General features: G+C 39.9%; 1 protein-coding gene across 2 annotated transcripts in view; it reads left to right on the top strand.

The window, feature by feature from the left end:
* Positions 1–19,262, top strand: part of LOC134948168 (ficolin-2-like) — a 625,934-nt gene extending 606,672 nt beyond the window's left edge. The window contains exons 11-13 of one of the 2 annotated variants that reach the window (XM_063935996.1): positions 1,543–1,672; positions 10,937–11,071; positions 18,896–19,262. In XM_063935996.1, coding sequence (XP_063792066.1) covers positions 1,543–1,672; positions 10,937–11,071; positions 18,896–19,143 — 513 coding nt within the window. In that variant the 3' untranslated portion in view covers positions 19,144–19,262. The remainder of the gene's footprint in view (positions 1–1,542; positions 1,673–10,936; positions 11,072–18,895) is intronic. The other variant, XM_063935993.1, reaches the window with a different exon arrangement.
* The last annotated feature ends 1,511 nt before the right edge of the window (positions 19,263–20,773 follow it).

Raw genomic sequence — 20,773 nt, 5'->3', positions numbered from 1 at the left:
TAATTGCATACCATAATGAGATATCATGGTGATGGGACCTAAATCTAAGCACAGAATGCATTTATGTTACATATACACCTTATACACACAGCCTGAAGGTCATTAAATACAATATTTTTAATAACTTTGTGCATTAAACAGTTTGTGTGCAATAAGCCATCAGAAAACAAAGGTTTCACTATCTCACTCTCACTCAAAAAATTCCATGTTTCGGAATATTCCGGATTTCGGAATATTTGGATATGGGAAACTCAACTTGTATATATATATATATATATATATATATATTTATTTATTTTATCAAATGATGGGGGTAAGACAATTGGCAGCAAATTGCGGCCCAGGAGTTGGTAGTAGGGTGAGGTTTCGGCTGCTTTGGTGGTCTCGAGGCATCTGGACTGGCGGCCGAAATGAAGGGGTCAATGACGTGATGAAAGGGGGGGCAGCGGTCGCCAATAATGTACCTAGGGGCAGCCTGACCCCTAAATTCGGCCCTGTCAATCACCGCCACAGAGCAGCCATAGGTGCAGCAGGCCGGGTTGGTGCAGGTTGTAATATCTCACTGCAAAAGACCTACATCTGTCAACTTATATCTTTAAAAAATAAATAAAATTAGGATGGCGACTTGTGACGTGTTGAAATTGACACTGGCCTGTTCCTGGCAAATTTGAGATTTGCCTGAACTGAGCCAGTGTTGCAGAATCTGAGATTTTTATTTTATTATTCCTCCAATATGGTAAAACTTTCAATGATAGTTATTATGGTAAAACAGTTTATTGCGGTGTCTCCTGTTCAGTTGAAACTTCACAGCTGGGGCCACTTACCAAGTCATACAGGACGATATGTACAAAGAATGCAGCCACATTCCGCAGTGATACTAATCGCATATATACTGACATATGCGATTAGTATCACAATGCGATAATGAGGCCCCCTGCGATACCTGGTGTGCCGGATGAGAGGGTTGGCGGGGGTCTCCGTCACCTCCTAGCACCTGGAGGTGACATCTGCATCCAGTCCTCGGTTCCTCCTCCTCCCTGCAGCCGGAAGAACAGCTGGCTGTGTTGTTGAGGGAGGAGGAAGCTGGGATCTGGGACCGAGATGGGAGGCTGCCAGCACAAAAGTATGGGGGGGCGCGTCATGAGCGGTGCTGGATGACGGGATGCAGTAAGAAGCCAATAGGTTTCTATAGGGTAAAGTCACAAAAAGCTGGCAATACCTTCTGCATCAATAAGCCGGTGGACGGGGCTTAAAAACCTGCATTTTTCTTTTAGTACATCCTGGCCACAAACAGTTGTTAAATGTAGTAGTTAACACTATACAGTATATATATATATATATATATATATATATATATATATACACTATAATGCATCTGTCAATATTAGCTAATTAGCCAACGGTCATAGAGCCTAACAAGCCAAGATCTGTTCCCCGGAGTCGCTCAGTGATGAGAGCTGGAACCGCAGGGTCCCTGGACCTGAGCCCTGACAAACGTGGTCCCTGTGCAGCTTTCGGCCTCATTTCCTCTCTCACTTACAGGTATTTCAGAGACGCTATGATGGTTCCGTTGATTTCCTCCGTGACTGGAAGTCCTACAAGATGGGGTTTGGTAGCCGCCTGACAGAGTTCTGGCTGGGGAATGACAATCTACACCAGATAACGTCATCAGGTAATGAGCACTAGGAGGTCACATGATCCATGAGGAACGCGCTGTACAGCAACGGTATATATAATCAGTAGGGTATAACTCGGGAGCGGCTTGATGGAATAAAATCAAATCTTAATAAAAAGCAAATAAAATGAATAAAAAATAAATAAAATAATAAAATAAGTATAAAAATGATTTATACAGACAGGCAGCTTTTCCCTCATTCAATAATAAAAAGACCCTGAGGTAATGAAAAGGAGTGTATTTTCTATGTTTTACCAGACCTGTTATAATACAAAGAGGAAAGACAACTCTTTTTTATGGGGCTCTCTTATATAATAATAAAACTTTTAATTCAATCACAAAGACTCACACTGACATACAAACATATAACATTTAATTCTAAAAGGCAATTTCAGTTGTATATCATTAGACCTCTTAATATGTTCCTATATTGGAACATAATTGCCTTGTGACCTAGTAGGAATCTGTGTGATGATTCAATTGAATAATAAAGGTAAATAATACCCAAAGGTATTCGGGCGCTGTGATGCGAGGTGCTAAGCTAAGCAGCAGCCAATGTTTAGAGGGAAGTCACTCCCAATATGTTACACTGAAAGAAGAAGAAAAGAAGGCTGCGCTACCAGAGGAAAGAACAGTATAATTCACTAAATGTGTAAATTTTAAAACAATTTATTAAAAAACAATAACTCATTAAAAAGCAACAATATTCTGTGCAATAATATTATGCCATGTGCATACATAAAAGGATAGAGTTTACCCAGAGTATTGGTTCAGGACATGTATTATGTGAGTTCCATAGGATCCGTTCCGAATTTTTCCCTTAACTGATGTGAAGTGTCCAGTTATATTCCACTATAGAGAGTCTCTTTTAGATGGTGTTTAGAGAGTCCAATGCAAATTCCATATGCCGCAAGAGGATTGAGTGCAATGTCCCATAAATGATGAGTACCTCATGCAGTGCAATGATTGGATGGTACAAATAGCAAATAAGCAGGTGCGCGGCCAACAGCAGCAGGTAGGAGGAAGGTCAATTCCTCAAAACTAGACAATAGAAAAGAAAATGTGTACCAGCGCTGGCTGAATGAGGTTAAAATAATGTATTATTAATAATAATAAAAATAATAATAATAATAATAATAATACGGATGGTTTGTTCTATGTAAAAAAGTAACAATTTAATAACATATCACATGTAACAATTTAAAAAAAGAAGGAATTCCTCTTGCCACGAGGTGGCAATAAAAGCTTGGGTATAACTTATCTGGACAGGATTTAATAAATTTCACATTCTCCAATGTTAGAATTGTCCATTCCTAAAGGCTAGGACAGCCTCCCTCTGTGCATTCACTGTACTGGGTAAATATTTACCAGATCCCCTCGTTGGTGAGCATCAGCCTTGGAACAAGTCCTTTGTATAGCTGTAGGGGTAAATGCCAGTTTGATGAAAAGGTCCAGTGATGGGAGAGAAGTCCAAATTGTGCCAAAGGAGAACACGGCTTTTGCGGGCCGGTTAGGAGAACGGAGTCCAGATGGAACAAGTAAGCTCAAGTCCAGATGAGAAAAAGCTCAACGCATTTCACTGGTATGATCCAGCTGGATCATACCAAAAAATTAATATAGTGAGAGTGATACTGGTGAGTGAATTATTAGATTATACATGTTGTGATTGAGAGAATTAACAAATGCTTGTGCAGAAAGTGCATCCCCATCCCAAATAATAAATAAGTCATCAATATACCTGTCATAGAGGACCAGGGATGCACCCTGCCCGCCGCCCCACACATGTTGGTCCTCAAATTGACCCATGTATAGGTTGGCGTAGCTAGGCGCGAACCTGGTCCCCATGGCGGTACCCAGAACCTGTAAATAATGTAAATCCAGGAACAAGATATAATTGTGGCGTAATATGAATGAGATAGAATCTATAATACATTTTTGGTGGTTATCAGTAAGATCCCCATCTTGACTGAGATGGTTAGATATAACTGATAAACCTTTCTGGTGGGGTATATTTGAATACAAACTCTGTACATCCATAGTGAGGAAAGCATACGTGTCTTTCCATTTAATACCTGAAATCAGTGACATAAAGTGAGTAGTATCTTTAACATAGGATCGAAGGAGGGGAACCCATGGCTGTAAATGTGAATCTACGTAAAAAGAAAGATTGGAAGTGAGAGAGTGGATACCTGAAATAATAGGACGCCCGGGAGGTGAAGTGAGGGATTTGTGTATTTTGGGGAGGTGGTGGTAAATGGGAATAACTGGATGTTCTAAGTATAGAAACTGAAATTCTTCTTTGGAGATGATCTCCGAGGCCACCGCATTTTCCTAGTAGTAAACCATTGCCAACTGTATCCAAGTTCTGTGACTGTCCTATGTAGTTAAAAAATATAATAATTTTTGTATAGTGGAAATTTTGATCCACAAACCTCAATAGGCAATCAAAACACCTATTGACTGTAATCAGATATAAATAACTGTAATAAGTACTATGTCTTCTTCCTGAAAGTGGAAGATTCTGATCCAACAATGATTGCAGGAGAAAGCAAAATTAAAAGTCAGCAGGAAGTGGGGGGAAAATAGACATGTGCTGGGTTTCTGCTATTGAAAATCTGCTACAAGAGCATTGAATTCTCAAAGAGAGAATCTCCTGGAGCACATGTACTTGTCCCAAGGCCTGTATCTGCTGTTAACTCATGATATGCCCCAGGGATGTGCAGTCAGGGGAGGCAGGGGAGGCAGTGCCTCGCCTGTCATAATCATTAAAATAATATAAAGGAAATACTTATGACACATATTCTGTGTCATAAGTATATGCATTAGGCTTTTTATTATCTTAATGATTCTTGGTGTCTACATATTCTTTATAAATGAGTTTAGGAGGCACCGCTGTCGGTGCCTCCCGCTGTCAGTGTAAAGGGAAGGTAACGGGGAGGCGGGACCAAGAATTGGGCAGTAAAAGCCCATTAAAAAATGCAGCTGAAGCGGCACTTAGTGGAAGTACCGCTTTGACAGGGGAGTGGCAGGGGCGTGCTTTCAACCCATATCACGTCCCTGTAGCTAAGACTGACCAGCAGCGGTGGAGCGGGAAGCTGCCAGCTGCCCGTCAGCCCGGAATCAGCAGAGCGGGAGGGGACCTGTCCCAGAGCGCAAGTGTCTGTCCCGCCGCTGCAAGGGGTGTGAGGCAAGCCTTCCCCTTGTCCCTCCGCCACCGTCGTCCGTGAGTCCCGCCGCCGCCGTCCCTACTCAGCTCCAGAGAGCAGCTTCCTGCTGCCGCCGGCTGTCTTCCGCTCTAAGGGGCTCTGGAGCATCGCCGCAGCTGCCAGGATCTGCGTCCCGTGGATGGTGGATCGTGGCCCCCCCAAGGTGAGTACCAAACACACACACTCTCTCTCTCATCTGCTGATGTAATGTGTAAGAAAAATAAAAAAGGGGACGTCTGCCGTAATGTGTAAAAAAGGGGGGCGCTGTCTGCTGTAATGTGTAAAAAAGGGGGACGCTGTCTGCCATAATGTGTAAAAAAGGGGGACGCTGTCTGCCGTAATGTGTAAAAAAGGGGACGCTGTCTGCCGTAATGTGTAAAAAAGGGGGACGCTGTCTGCCGTAATGTGTTATAAAGGGGGACGCTGTCTGCCGTAATGTAATGTGTAAAAAAGCGGGACGCTGTCTGCCCTAATGTGTAAAAAAGGGGATGCTGTCTCCCATAATGTGTAAAAAAGGGGGATGTTGTCTGCCGTAATGTGTAAAAAGGGGACGTTGTCTGCTGTAATGTGTAAAAAGGGGGACTGTCTCCTGTAATGTGTAAAAAGGGGAATCTGTCTGCCGTAATGTGTAAAAAGGGGGACTGTCTGCCGTAATGTATAAAAAGCGGTGCCTAACTCTGATCCCAAATCCCCCAACTATTTCAACTCAAGGGCTACCTAAAACACATATTTGTAAAAAAAAATGTTTAAAGTAAAAAAAATAGAAGTAGGCAGGCTACTTCCATGACATCACAAGTTGGCGGTAAGGTTCATCGCCGGACTTTGCGGATCATTATGGCTGCAGTGCCTCACCAGCCAATGACCTCACCGCACGCCACTGATATGCCCTGTAATGGGCATGAGTTAATGAGAGTACAGGATAGAGGTCCCTAGCTGAAATAGGTTGATCGTCTTAATTAGCTCAATAATGATGAACCCAAAGTGAAAAATAATAATATGAATAATGAAAAATAATAAATGGAAAATAACAATAATACATTAGTGTGAAGTAAATGTCACAATTAAAACACGTACGCAAACGACAATAACGGCCGTAAATGTGCCAAAAAAAAACGACTGGCATCGACATCGGAAAACACGAAAACCATAAAGTCGACTGCTTCGTAACTTTGCGTATATAGTTTCAAAAAGTTGCATGAAAATGCACCCGATACAAAACGAGTTAAAACACTACACAAACCGACTCAAACACGAATATTAGTAAATATTGTCCCAAGTCTAATTTTTCCTAAAATCATTAATTTTAGGAAAAATGACTGGAATCTCGCACCCATTTAAATTCCCCCAATATATTGCATGCTGCCCCATAGTGCACAAACCTACCACAATACTGGATCACATAATTATATCACATGCTAAGCAATGCTATAATACCTGTATCTCACATTAACCTATGTAACATGCCATTAGCCATTAGAGATAGAGATTGAGAAGTGAGCCAGTGGAGAAGTTGCCCATGGCAACCAATCAGCACTTAAGTTACTTCTATAATTTGCATACTATAAAATGATACAGAGCTGCTGATTGGTTGATGGGGAAACTTCTCCACTGGCTCACTTCTCCTCTCTTATCACTGCTTAGTAAATGTCCCCCTTAGCATTGTAAAGTGAAGGTATTGTCCATGTGATTTCAGCTCCATAATCGTTGTTAGCTGCATTTTGTGTATTGCAGAGAGTGATAGGGATGGATGGCAATCATTCATCAATGTTTCCAAATCATCGATGGTTTATGGCTAATGGCAAATCATTTAGAAAAATACTTTTGCCATCGATGGGAGAGAACCAGATGATTTCCCGCCAATAATGGTACAGAACCACCCAATGGTTCCTTTTTTTTCTACAAGGTGACGGGACACGGAATATAGCTCCACCCTCTGATACCACAAAGCACTGCCCACAGGTTCTGATTGGCCCAAGGGCCAGTCAGTGAAAGAACAGGAATGAACCAGTAGCAGTCCAAGAGTCCAATACTGATTCTTAAAATACAGGGAAACCGTGCACAATTTCCCCCCTGTATAGTTGTAACCAGGGCTGCCTCAAAGGGACTGGTTATGCTTGTTGGTGGGGGAACCTCATGTCATATTTAAAAAATGCAGACACATTTACATAGAGAAGCACTGCAGGACCTCACTGATCTGTGTAGGCTTCTTTTAACACGCGGCTGAGGTGGATGTCTATTTGAAAAGTGTATTTTGGTTCGGGTTTGAACAATTCTCCAGTGTGTTTGCAAACACGATTCAGAGTAAACTTCCATGTTTCAGTGTTGTCTATGGAAAATTAGTTTGGCTGACTCTATGGGTGTGGGAATAGTCCCTCTTAGTCGGCATGCCGACTGCCAGAGTTTTCCCCCCAGCTCGGAATTCCATCGTCGGTATAGTGACGTATTTCAAAGTTCTATTCCGTGCAATACTCCAGTGTTTTCACTTTGATAAATTCCCATGTTTGTAAAAATGACCAAATACTCCCATGTTTGCAAACTTGGGCCCTGTGGTGTTTCTTTAAGGTGAGCCATCCTGTTCCAGGAAGATGCCAGCAATTCACTAAGTTGCATGGGCACAGGTATAATGTATATAGGAGCTCACTCAGAGCCGGCAGCTGCTGCGTCCTGCTGCATAGTATGCCTATATCAGCAAACTGTGCACGCACAGAGGGCGCATTGCGCCTGCGTGGCCTCAAGCATTGCGGGCGCATCTCGGAAGGATGCCGTTGCAATGTTATTTGTAGCAGGCGTTCATGGGGGGGGTGGGGGGCAGGCCAAATGGGGGCAGCCCGGGAGCATCTTTGGGGCAGCTTGCGTGTCGTCACACGCAGCCGCTCCGATCAGACCGCCTGACAGCGCAGCCAGGGGTCAAGGGTAATTCAATATGTCTGCAATTAAATTACGGATGCTTGGTGAGGCGGCCTCACACATGCTGGGCGGCCTTGCCCTGTATTGTCGGCCCCCAACATGCGCGAAGATGAACGCAGATCTTGCTGCATATGCAGCAATCTGCATCCATCTCTGAATCAGGTTCATAATCAGCTGAACACCAGTATCCAGTCACTACCTGTCTGCTGCGCTCACATGACTGCTCCAACCTATCCGCTGCAACAGTGCCTTATTTACAGCCACACCTGTCACTAGCACACTGTCAGAGCAACATGGAACATTGCTCCTATGTGTGATCACTCTTCCGTGAGTATCTCCTGTCTCTGATCTACTGCCCAAACCTGTGCTCCTGTTACCTGGTTTCTGTTTCTATTCCGCTACCTGTGAGTCTCCTCTGCCACTGCAGCATACCTATTGCCCGTATCCATCCTGCACACCTCCAGCCTGTGTTCAGTACCACTTTCTCTTCCAGCTCCAACCTGAAGCAGTGCTGCTGCCTCCTCCAGTTCCAACCCAGTTCAGTGCCGCTGTCTACTATAGTTCCAGTGTGATTCAGTGCCAATGTCTCCCCTGGGTCCAGTCCGGTTGAGTGCTACTGTCTCCTCCAGTTACAATTGTTCAGTGCCGTTGTCTTCCCCAGTTCCAGTCCGGTTCAGTGCCGCTGTCAGATTTCAGTCCATTTCAGCTTGCATATCTTTAGCCTGTCTCCTCTGGCTCCAATCCAGTTCAAGAATGTGTCCTTATTTCCAGTATCAGTCTGGTTCAGCCTGCAAACCATCAACCTGTGTCCTTCATTCCGGTTCCAGCCTGTTTTTTTTACAATCCAGTTCCAGCCTCAGTTGTCCTTGCAGTAGTCTTAAGTATTCTGATCCTACCTTTGACTGTTACAGTTGCTTCCAAGCACCAAGTCTTTGGGTCTGCTATCGTTTGTGACTTCAAGCAAGTCTTCTGATTACAACTCGCTTGCTCATTGTAGGTTCAGTGGTCTACTCTAGTTTGATACTTTAGTTTGCATTGCTGCTTCATGAGCTCCACATCATACCACTTCTCCGCTCAGTATCACTGCTCCAAGCTTGGCTCTGGGACTCTCTGCACACCGTACCATTGGTGTCACCACTGATGGTGGTTGGGTTCTGACAGTCCTCTCTCTGAGTGTTGATGTTCACGCCAAGTCTCCAGTGGAGTGGTCACTCTGAGTATTATGGGACTGGGTACTGGATCTATGTCCATCTCCAAGGGTGGAGGCTCTGTGCACCCAGCTATGGTATCTGAGTTGTAGTATCTTTAGTGGATTTCAGTCGGACTACTGATTATCTGCTTTACCTCCTGACCTGCTCCTAAGTTCTCAAGTACTGGTTCCAGCTCCACTGTCCTGAAGGTCAGAACTGGGGCTGAGGGTCTCTCAATTGGTTCCAGGGCAGACTGGGAGCCTTCCAGTAATCACTGACCTCTTTGAAGACACTCATCACTTCCTATGTGGGTGGCCAATCCATGAGTGTCTGATACACTCGCGTTTCCAGTATCACTCATCAGTCCAGTCCGCGGGTCCTGATTTGGATCTGACCCCCAAGTCCAGAGTGGATGGGGGGGTGGGGTAGATGTAATAGTCTGTGTGATGCAAGCCATAGGTAGTTTGCTCAATGTTTTAAAGGGGAAATCATTTAAAAGGCAAAACAAGGTTCTGCGTTTTAAATGATTGTCCCATTAAAACATCAGGCAGACTCGCCAGGTACTCGGTGATGCCTACAATGTGCGGGCTATCACATTTACCTAACAGACATACATAGTGGAAGCAGCAGGGTCCTACAGAAGCACGGTGTATTGATGTCACACTTCCCATCACACTGATGTGGCCACATTGTGGTGGTCATTCCGAGTTGTTCGCTCGTTATTTTTTTTTTTCGCAACGGAGCGATTAGTTGCTAATGCGCATGCGCAATGTCCGCAGTGCGACTGCACCAAGTAAATTTGCTATGAAGTTAGGTATTTTAATCACGGCATTACGGGGTTTTTTCTTCGTTCTGGTGATCGTAATGTGATTGACAGGAAGTGGGTGTTTCTGGGCGGAAACTGTCCGTTTTATGGGTGTGTGCGAAAAAACGCTGCCGTTTCTGTGAAAAACGCGGGAGTGGCTGGAGAAACGGGGGAGTGTCTGGGTGAACGCTGGGTGTGTTTGTGACATCAAACCAGGAACGAAACTGACTGAACTAATCACAGTGGCAGAGTAAGTCCCGAGCTACTCAGAAACTGCTAAGAAGTGTCTAATCGCAATTCTGCTAATCTTTCATTCGCAATTTTAATATGCTAAGATTCACTCCCAGTAGGTGGCGGCTTAGCGTGTGCAAAGCTGCTAAAAGCAGCTAACGAGCGAACAACTCAGAATGACCACCAGTGTTTTCAGATATACTTCTGTACATGCCATTCCCTGATACAATGAATATCTTCATTTGTAATGTTTCTTGACCAAACGTAACATAGAATGTGACGGCAGATAAGAACCACTTGGCCCATCTAGTCTGCCCCTTTTTTATCCATTAGGCAATCTCAACCCTTTTTGAACCTTAATTCTTTGTAAGGATATTCATATGCCTGTCCCAAGCATGTTGAAATTGCTCTACAGTCTTAGCCTCTGCCACCTCTGATGGGAGGCTATTCCACTTATCCACTACCCGTTCTGTGAAGTAATTATTCCTTAAGTTTCCCCTGAACCTCCCCCCCTCCAGTCTCGAGTTCTAATACTTCTCTTCATTTGAAGAACGTTTCCCTCCTGAACTTTGTTAAGACCTTTGATATATTTGAAAGTTTCTATCATGTCCCCCCTTTCCCTTCTCTCCTCCAAACTATACATGTTAAGATCTTTTAGCCTTTCCGGGTATGTTTTGTGATGTAGGCCATGCACCATTTTAGTTGCCCTTCTTTGTACACTCTCTAATGTATTTATATCTTTCTGGTGATATAATCTCCAGAACTGGACACAATATTCCAGATGGGGCCGCACCAATGACCTATACAGTGGCATTATCACTTCTTTTTTCCTGCTACTGATTCCTCTCCCTATGCACCAAGCATCTGACTAGCCTTTCTCATTGTAATGTTAGCAAAGTGAATTATATTTCTATCATTGCAGGCACCTGGGAGCTGCGGGTGGACCTACAAAACTTCAATTACGAACGATTTTTTGCTAACTACAAATCATTTCAGATTATGGGAGAATTTGAGAAATACAAATTGATACTTGGAAGCTTTATAGGTGGTAATGCAGGTGAGGAACAGCAGTGATGTACAGTATAAAGGAATGTCAGTGTTATATAAAGGAATGTCAGTGTTATATATAGGAATGTCAGTGTTATATATAGGAATGTCAGTGTTTTATATAGGAATGTTAGTGTTATATATAGGAATGTCAGTGTAATATAAAGGAATGTCAGTGTTATATAAAGGAATGTCAGTGTAATATAAAGGAATGTCAGTGTTATATAAAGGAATGTCAGTGTTATATATAGGAATGTCAGTGTTTTATATAGGAATGTCAGTGTTATATATAGGAATGTCAGTGTAATATAAAGGAATGTCAGTGTTATATAAAGGAATGTCAGTGTTTTATATAGGAATGTTAGTGTTATATATAGGAATGTCAGTGTAATATATAGGAATGTCAGTGTTATATATAGGAATGTCAGTGTAATATGAAGGAATGTCAGTGTTATATAAAGGAATGTCAGTGTTATATATAGGAATGTCAGTGTTTTATATAGGAATGTCAGTGTTATATAAAGGAATGTCAGTGTTATATATAGGAATGTCAGTGTTTTATATAGGAATGTCAGTGTTATATATAGGAATGTCAGTGTAATATAAAGGAATGTCAGTGTTATATAAAGGAATGTCAGTGAAATATAAAGGAATGTCAGTGTTATATAAAGGAATGTCAGTGTTATATATAGGAATGTCAGTGTTTTATATAGGAATGTTAGTGTTATATATAGGAATGTCAGTCTAATATATAGGAATGTCAGTGTTATATATAGGAATGTCAGTGTGATATGAAGGAATGTCAGTGTAATATAAAGGAATGTCAGTGTTATATATAGGAATGTCAGTGTAATATGAAGGAATGTCAGTGTTATATAAAGGAATGTCAGTGTTATATATAGGAATGTCAGTGTTTTATATAGGAATGTCAGTGTAATATATAGGAATGTCAGAGTTATATATAGAAATGTCAGTGTAATATGAAGGAATGTCAGTGTAATATAAAGGAATGTCAGTGTTATATATAGGAATGTCAGTGTAATATGAAGGAATGTCAGTGTTACATATAGGAATGTCAGTGTAATATAAAGGAATGTCAGTGTTATATAAAGGAATGTCAGTGTAATATAAAGGAATGTCAGTGTTATATAAAGGAATGTCAGTGTTATATATAGGAATGTCAGTGTTATATATAGGAATGTCAGTGTAATATAAAGGAATGTCAGTGTTATATAAAGGAATGTCAGTGTTATATATAGGAATGTCAGTGTAATATAAAGGAATGTCAGTGTTATATAAAGGAATGTCAGTGTTATATATAGGAATGTCAGTGTTATATATAGGAATGTCAGTGTTTTATATAGGAATGTCAGAGTTATATAAAGGAATGACAGTGTTATATATAGGAATGGCAGTGTTATATAAAGGAATGGCAGTGTTATATATAGGAATGGCAGTGTTATATATAGGAATATCAGTGTTATATATAGGAATGGCAGTGTTAAATATAGGAATGTCAGTGTTATATATAGGAATGTCAGTGTTATATATAGGAATGGCAGTGTTATATATGGGAATGTCAGTGTTATATATAGGAATGGCAGTGTTATATATAGGAATGGCAGTGTTATATATAGGAATGTCAGAGTTATATATAGGAATGTCAGTGTTTTATATAGGAATTTTAGTGTTATATATAGGAATGTCAGTGTTATATATAGGAATGTCAGTGTTATATTTAGGAATGACTGTGTTATATAAAGGGATGACAGTGTTATATATAGGAATGTTAGTGTTATATATAGGAATGTCAGTGTTATATAAAGGAACGGCAGTGTTATATAAAGGAATGTCAGAGCAGAGGCGGAACTACCGTCAGTGCAAGCAGTGCACTGCACTGGGGCCCGCCTCTGTCCAGGGGCCCAAGCATGTAATGAGTCAAAGTGACTCATTACATGCCGCTGTGCGCTGCGGGCAACCGCTGCCCGCAGCGCACAGCCGCCCGTAGAGGAGAGGAGAGGAGCGGCGCACACTGCAGCGGTACGGGGTAAGGAGGGAGGCGGAGGAGGGAGCCGCAGCAGCGCTTTGTTACTGGTGGAGGCGCTGCTGCTGCTGCCCCTCTGCTTCACTATAGGCTGTCTCTGAGAACAGCCTATAGTGAAGCAGAGGGGCAGCAGCAGCAGCGCCTCCACCAATAACACAGCGCTGCTGCGGCTCCCTCCTCCACCTCCCTCCTCCACCTCCTCTACTGCCCGGGAAGCTGCACAAGGAGCCTGAGCCAACAGAGAGGGTAAGTATAATTCTTCTCTTTCTTTCTTTCTTTCTCTCTTTCTTTCTTTCTTTCTTTCTTTCTTTCTTTCTTTCTTTCTTTCTCTTTCTTTTTTTATTTGTTGGTACTGCCTGCCGCAATGTGTAGAAATGGGGAATCTGCCTGCTGCTATGTGTAAAAAGGGAGAATCTGCCTGCCGCAATGTGTAACGAGGGCACGCTGTCTGCCATTATGTGTAAAAAGTGTATGCTGTCTGCCGTAATGTGTAAAAAGGGGACGCTGTCTGCCGCAATGTGTAACGAGGGCACGCTGTCTGCCGCTATGTGTAACGAGGGGACGCTGTCTGCTGTATTGTGTAAAAAGGGGAATCTGTCCGCTGTAAGGTGTAGAAGGGGCTCTACCTGGTGTAGTGGCGCTACTGTGCGGCGTAATTTGAAGAATGGAGACTACTGTGCACCGTTTTATGAATTGGTATTATTTTGTGGACACACCCCTTCCCCACGAAGCCACGCCACTATGTATTTTTGCGCGCGCCTACGGCGCGCACTGCCCCTGGGGTGTACTTGGATGGGGCCCAAAGCATTTTGTCGCACCTGGGCCCACCGCTTGCTTGTTCCGCCACTGTGTCAGAGTATTATATAGGAATGTCAGTGTTATATATAGGAATGTCAGTGTTACATAAAGGAACGGCAGTGTTATACATAGGAATGTCAGTGTTATATATAGGAATGTCAGTGTTATATAAAGGAACGGCAGTGTTATACATAGGAATGTCAGTGTAATATATAGGAATGTCAGTGTAATATATAGGAATGGCAGTGTTATATATAGGAATGTTAGTGTTATACATAGGAATGTCAGTGTTATATATAGGAATGTCAGTGTTATATAAAGGAACGGCAGTGTTATACATAGGAATGTCAGAGTTATATATAGGAATGGCAGTGTTATACATAGGAATGGCAGTGTAATATATAGGAATGGCAGTGTTATATCTAGGAATGTCAGTGTTATATATAGGAATGGCAGTGTTATATATAGGAATGTTAGTGTTATATATAGGAATGTCAGTGTTATATAAAGGAACGGCAGTGTTATACATAGGAATGTCAGTGTAATATATAGGAATGGCAGTGTTATATATAGGAATGTTAGTGTTATATATAGGAATGTTAGTGTTATATATAGGAATGTTAGTGTTATACATAGGAATGTCAGTGTAATATATAGGAATGGCAGTGTTATATATAGGAATGTCAGTGTTATATATAGGAATGTTAGTGTTATATATAGGAATGTCAGTGTTATATAAAGGAATGTCAGAGTTATATAAAGGAATGACAGTGTTATATATAGTAATGGCAGTGTTCTATATAGAAATGTCAGTGTTATATATAGAAATGTCAGTGTTATATATAGGAATGTCAGTGTTATATATAGGAATGGCAGTGTGATATATAGGAATGTCAGTGTTATATAAAGGAACGGCAGTGTTATACATAGGAATGTCAGTGTAATATATAGGAATGGCAGTGTTATATATAGGAATGGCAGTGTTATATATAGGAATGTTAGTGTTATACATAGGAATGTCAGTGTAATATATAGGAATGGCAGTGTTATATATAGGAATGTTAGTGTTATATATAGGAATGTCAGTGTTATATAAAGGAATGTCAGAGTTATATAAAGGAATGACAGTGTTATATATAGTAATGGCAGTGTTCTATATAGAAATGTCAGTGTTATATATAGGAATGTCAGAGTAATATAAAGGAATGTTAGTGTTATATATAGGAATGTCAGTGTAATATATAGGAATGTTAGTGTTATATATAGGAATGTTAGTGTTATATATAGGAGTGTCAGAATTATATGTAAAAGTGTCAGTGTCATACAGTATATAGGAATGTTAGTGTTATATATAGGAATGTCAGTGATATATAAAGGAATGTCAGAGTATTATATAGGAATGTGAGTGTTATATATAGGAATGTCAGAGTTATATATAGGAATGACATTGTTATATAAAGGAATGACAGTGTTATATATAGGAATGTCAGAGTTATATATAGGAATGTCAGTGTTATATAAAAGAATGTCAGTGATATATAAAGGAATGTCAGAGTATTATATAGGAATGTTAGTGTTATATATAGGAATGCCAGTGTTGTATATAGGAATGTCAGTGTTGTATATAGGAATGTCAGAGTTATATAAAGGAATGTTAGTGTTATATATAGGAATGTCAGTGTAATATGAAGGAATGTCAGTGTTATATAAAGGAATGTCAGTGTTATATATAGGAATGGCAGTGTTATATATAGGAATATCAGTGTTATATATAGGAATGGCAGTGTTAAATATAGGAATGTCAGTGTTATATATAGGAATGGCAGTGTTATATATAGGAATGCCAGAGTTATATATAGGAATGTCAGTGTTTTATATAGGAATTTTAGTGTTATATATAGGAATGTCAGTGTTATATATAGGAATGTCAGTGTTATATTTAGGAATGACTGTGTTATATAAAGGGATGACAGTGTTATATATAGGAATGTTAGTGTTATATATAGGAATGTCAGTGTTATATAAAGGAACGGCAGTGTTATATAAAGGAATGTCAGAGTATTATATAGGAATGTCAGTGTTAGATTTAGGAATGGCAGTGTTATATATAGGAATGTCAGTGTTATATATAGAAATGGCAGTGTTATATAAAGGAATGTCAGTGTTATATATAGGAATGGCAGTGTTATATAAAGGAATGTCAGTGTTATATATATGAATGGCAGTGTTATATAAAGGAACGGCAGTGTTATACATAGGAATGGCAGTGTAATATATAGGAATGGCAGTGTTATATATAGGAATGGCAGTGTTATATATAGGAATGTCAGTGTTATATATAGGAATGGCAGTGTTATATATAGGAATGCCAGAGTTATATATAGGAATGTCAGTGTTTTATATAGGAATTTTAGTGTTATATATAGGAATGTCAGTGTTATATATAGGAATGTCAGTGTTATATTTAGGAATGACTGTGTTATATAAAGGGATGACAGTGTTATATATAGGAATGTTAGTGTTATATATAGAAATGTCAGTGTTATATAAAGGAACGGCAGTGTTATATAAAGGAATGTCAGAGTATTATATAGGAATGTCAGTGTTAGATTTAGGAATGGCAGTGTTATATATAGGAATGTCAGTGTTATATATAGGAATGGCAGTGTTATATAAAGGAATGTCAGTGTTATATATAGGAATGGCAGTGTTATATAAAGGAATGTCAGTGTTATATATATGAATGGCAGTGTTATATAAAGGAACGGCAGTGTTATACATAGGAATGGCAGTGTAATATATAGGAATGGCAGTGTTATATATAGGAATGCCAGAGTTATATATAGGAATGTCAGTGTTTTATATAGGAATTTTAGTGTTATATATAGGAATGTCAGTGTTATATATAGGAATGTCAGTGTTATATTTAGGAATGACTGTGTTATATAAAGGGATGACAGTGTTATATATAGGAATGTTAGTGTTATATATAGGAATGTCAGTGTAATATAAAGGAACGGCAGTGTTATATAAAGGAATGTCAGAGTATTATATAGGAATGTCAGTGTTAGATTTAGGAATGGCAGTGTTATATATAGGAATGTCAGTGTTATATATAGGAATGGCAGTGTTATATAAAGGAATGTCAGTGTTATATATAGGAATGGCAGTGTTATATAAAGGAATGTCAGTGTTATATATATGAATGGCAGTGTTATATAAAGGAACGGCAGTGTTATACATAGGAATGGCAGTGTAATATATAGGAATGGCAGTGTTATATATAGGAATGGCAGTGTTATATATAGGAATGTTAGTGTTATACATAGGAATGTCAGTGTAATATATAGGAATGGCAGTGTTATATATAGGAATGTTAGTGTTATATATAGGAATGTCAGTGTTATATAAAGGAATGTCAGAGTTATATAAAGGAATGACAGTGTTATATATAGTAATGGCAGTGTTCTATATAGAAATGTCAGTGTTATATATAGGAATGTCAGAGTAATATAAAGGAATGTTAGTGTTATATATAGGAATATCAGTGTAATATATAGGAATGTTAGTGTTATATATAGGAATGTTAGTGTTATATATAGGAATGTCAGTGTTATACAGTATATAGGAATGTCTGTGTTATATATAGGAATGTCAGAATTATATGTAAGAGTGTCAGTGTCATACAGTATATAGGAATGTTAGTGTTATATATAGGAATGTCAGTGATATATAAAGGAATGTCAGAGTATTATATAGGAATGTTAGTGTTATATATAGGAATGTCAGAATTATATATGAGTGTCAGTGTCATACAGTATATAGGAATGTTAGTGTTATATATAGGAATGTCAGTGATATATAAAGGAATGTTAGTGTTATATATAGGAATGTCAGAGTTATATATAGGAATGTTAGTGTTATATATAGGAATGTCAGTGTTATATATAGGAATGTCAGTGTTACATATAGGAGTGTCAGTGTTATATATAGGAATGTCAGTGATATATATAGGAATGTCAGAGTTATATATAGGAGTGTCAGTGTTATATATAGGAATGTCAGTGATATATATAGGAATGTCAGAGTTATATATAGGAGTGTCAGTGTTATATATAGGAATGTCAATGTTATATATAGGAATGACAGTGTTATATATAGGAGTGTCAGTGTTATATATAGGAATGTCAGTGATATATAAAGGAATGTCAGTGTTATATATAGGAGTGTCAGTGTTATATATAGGAGTGTCAGTGTTATATATAGGAATGTCAATGTTATATATAGGAATGTCAGAGTTATATATAGGAATGTCAGTGTTATATATAGGAATGTCAGAGTATTATATAGGAATGTCAGATTTATATATAGGAATGTCAATGTTATATATAGGAATGTCAGAGTTATATATAGGAGTGTCAGTGTTATATATAGGAATGTCAGAGTTATATATAGGAATGTCAGTGATATATAAAGGAATGTCAGAGTTATATATAGGAGTGTCAGTGTTATATATAGGAGTGTCAGTGTTATATATAGGAATGTCAATGTTATATATAGGAATGTCAGAGTTATATATAGGAATGTCAGTGTTATATATAGGAATGTCAGAGTATTATATAGGAATGTCAGAGTTATATATAGGAATGTCAATGTTATATATAGGAATGTCAGAGTTATATATTGGAGTGTCAGTGTTATATATAACCCATGGTGAGCCAAGTGAACCACTGTACCCTAAGCATGGCGAGCAAAGTGACCACATGAGGGTACACATTTTAATGTTCTAAACAGGTTTAATGATGTTCTGAAGCAGTTTAGCTATGTTACCACAGGGAATCCCACATTCTGAACTTTAACCCCAATCAGCTTTGATATCTCTATATCTTCCAGAACAGGCTTATTCTCTAAAAACTGGTGCAAATACCAACTGCGACGCTGTGGTGTCACTTTTACACATTCACTAATAACCCTGGTTGTGTTGTTGTTTAGGAGATTCTCTGACATATCATAATGGGATGAAGTTCTCCACAACAGACCAGGACAACGATGTATACTCCGGTAACTGCGCCCAGATGCACAAGGGGGCCTGGTGGTACAGGAGTTGTGTCTTCTCAAACCTGAATGGACCGTACCTTCCCGGGAATCACACTACCTTTGCTGAAGGCATTAACTGGTACTCTGGCAAGGGGCTTGCTTATTCCTACAGACAGTCTGAGATGAAGATTAGACCGCTGTGATAACGCAGAGAGACGCTTCCTACAATGACCCTGATTGTATCTGACGTATAACTGCTGTGATTGGCTGTTACTGCGCTATAATGAGAATAAATCATACAGTGATATATGCATCTATATAAGTGTCCTTGTATGTACTGTAACATCCTGGTACTCAGTCCTTCCAGTGATGTCACTGTCACCCGTACGCCGCATCCGGGCATCACTGTCACAGATTACTATTAGTGAGGTCATTACCTCATAGCGCCCCCCAGAGTCAGCTGTTACCCATAATGCACTTCTCTATGACAGTGATTAAGAACAGAAACCACATTTAGGGGCATATTTATTTAAATAATTTTGCCGAAAATCCCCCCCAAAAACTGACACAAAATGGAAGCATCCCCAGGATATATGTAGGTGGCACCGCAGGAGATATCGGAGATTCTGCGTTCATGCCACACTGCGATGGTTACTGCAGACATACAAGGATCAAAATTGCTCACAGAACTCTGCCATTTCGATGTACTTTGCAGGCAACGTGGGCATCATAGTGGCTGCATAACAAGAAGTAAAAAAGAGTGCACCCCCCACCCACCCCCTTGGTATAAGCAGGGCCGGCAATAAACATTTTGGGGCCCGGTACACTGATATCTCTGGGGCCCCCCTCAAGTCCCAATGATCCTGCACTTTTAAAGCAGAGCGTGTATTTTAAAAAATATAGTGTATGTATATACAATATACTGTGTATAAATAAATAAATATATACATATATCTCTTGGACGGCGGCGCTCAGAAATAAAGACACAGCACTGCAAGTAGCTGCCAACATTTCATAGCAAAACGTCTTTTTCGTCAGGGCATATACATTACAATTAAATACTCGTCCAATTTATGTGCTCACCATCACCACGCCGCCTCCGGCCTCCTCCGTTCAGCCGTGCACGGGTTGATGACGTCACCGTGCATCCCGTCACCATAGATACAACTACAAACAATATTGTACAATGCAACAGTGTTTAGGTGCTTTCAACAAGCACCACTAGCCGCAAATATGTTTAACAGAGTCATAGTATCAACGCCCTATTAAAAAATAAACGGTGTACACAACACTGCAGTGTGCACAACAAAGTCACGGATATTCCTGCCTCGTGAATGGCAACACATAATCTTTTTGTCACTAAGACTAGAAAGATTCTTATCTGAGGTCACAATGGGCCAGTACGTATTCACAGCCTTCCTGACCTTATCACTCGCCACATTGAACCTACTTGGCCAAATAATCCTATTGGAGTTGGACTTGGGACCTTTGGGCTTTAAGGTACTAGCTCTGGGAGTTGCCAAAACTTTCTGCTTTACCTCCAATAGAGCATTTCTATCATAACCCCCGGCCTCAAACTTATCAACCATCTGGTCAAGTGACTGTTTAACCTCATCGTCATCACTACAAATACGTCGTACACGCAAAAATTGGGAAAAAGGGAGACCCCTGCGAACCGGCATAGGATGGTGACTTGTCGCCTGCAACAAAGTGTTGCGGTCAGTAGGTTTTACAAATAAAGATGTTTTAATACTATCCCCACACCTCTGGATTCTGACATCTAAAAATGAATTGCTGTTAGTATCTGATTTACAAACCAATTTGACAGGGCTA

Source organism: Pseudophryne corroboree, chromosome 8 (genome assembly GCF_028390025.1).
Source record: "Pseudophryne corroboree isolate aPseCor3 chromosome 8, aPseCor3.hap2, whole genome shotgun sequence".
NCBI classification, from domain to species: Eukaryota; Metazoa; Chordata; class Amphibia; order Anura; family Myobatrachidae; genus Pseudophryne; species Pseudophryne corroboree.
Note: the sequence above shows the minus strand (reverse complement) of the source record. Positions and strands in the feature narration are given on the sequence as shown.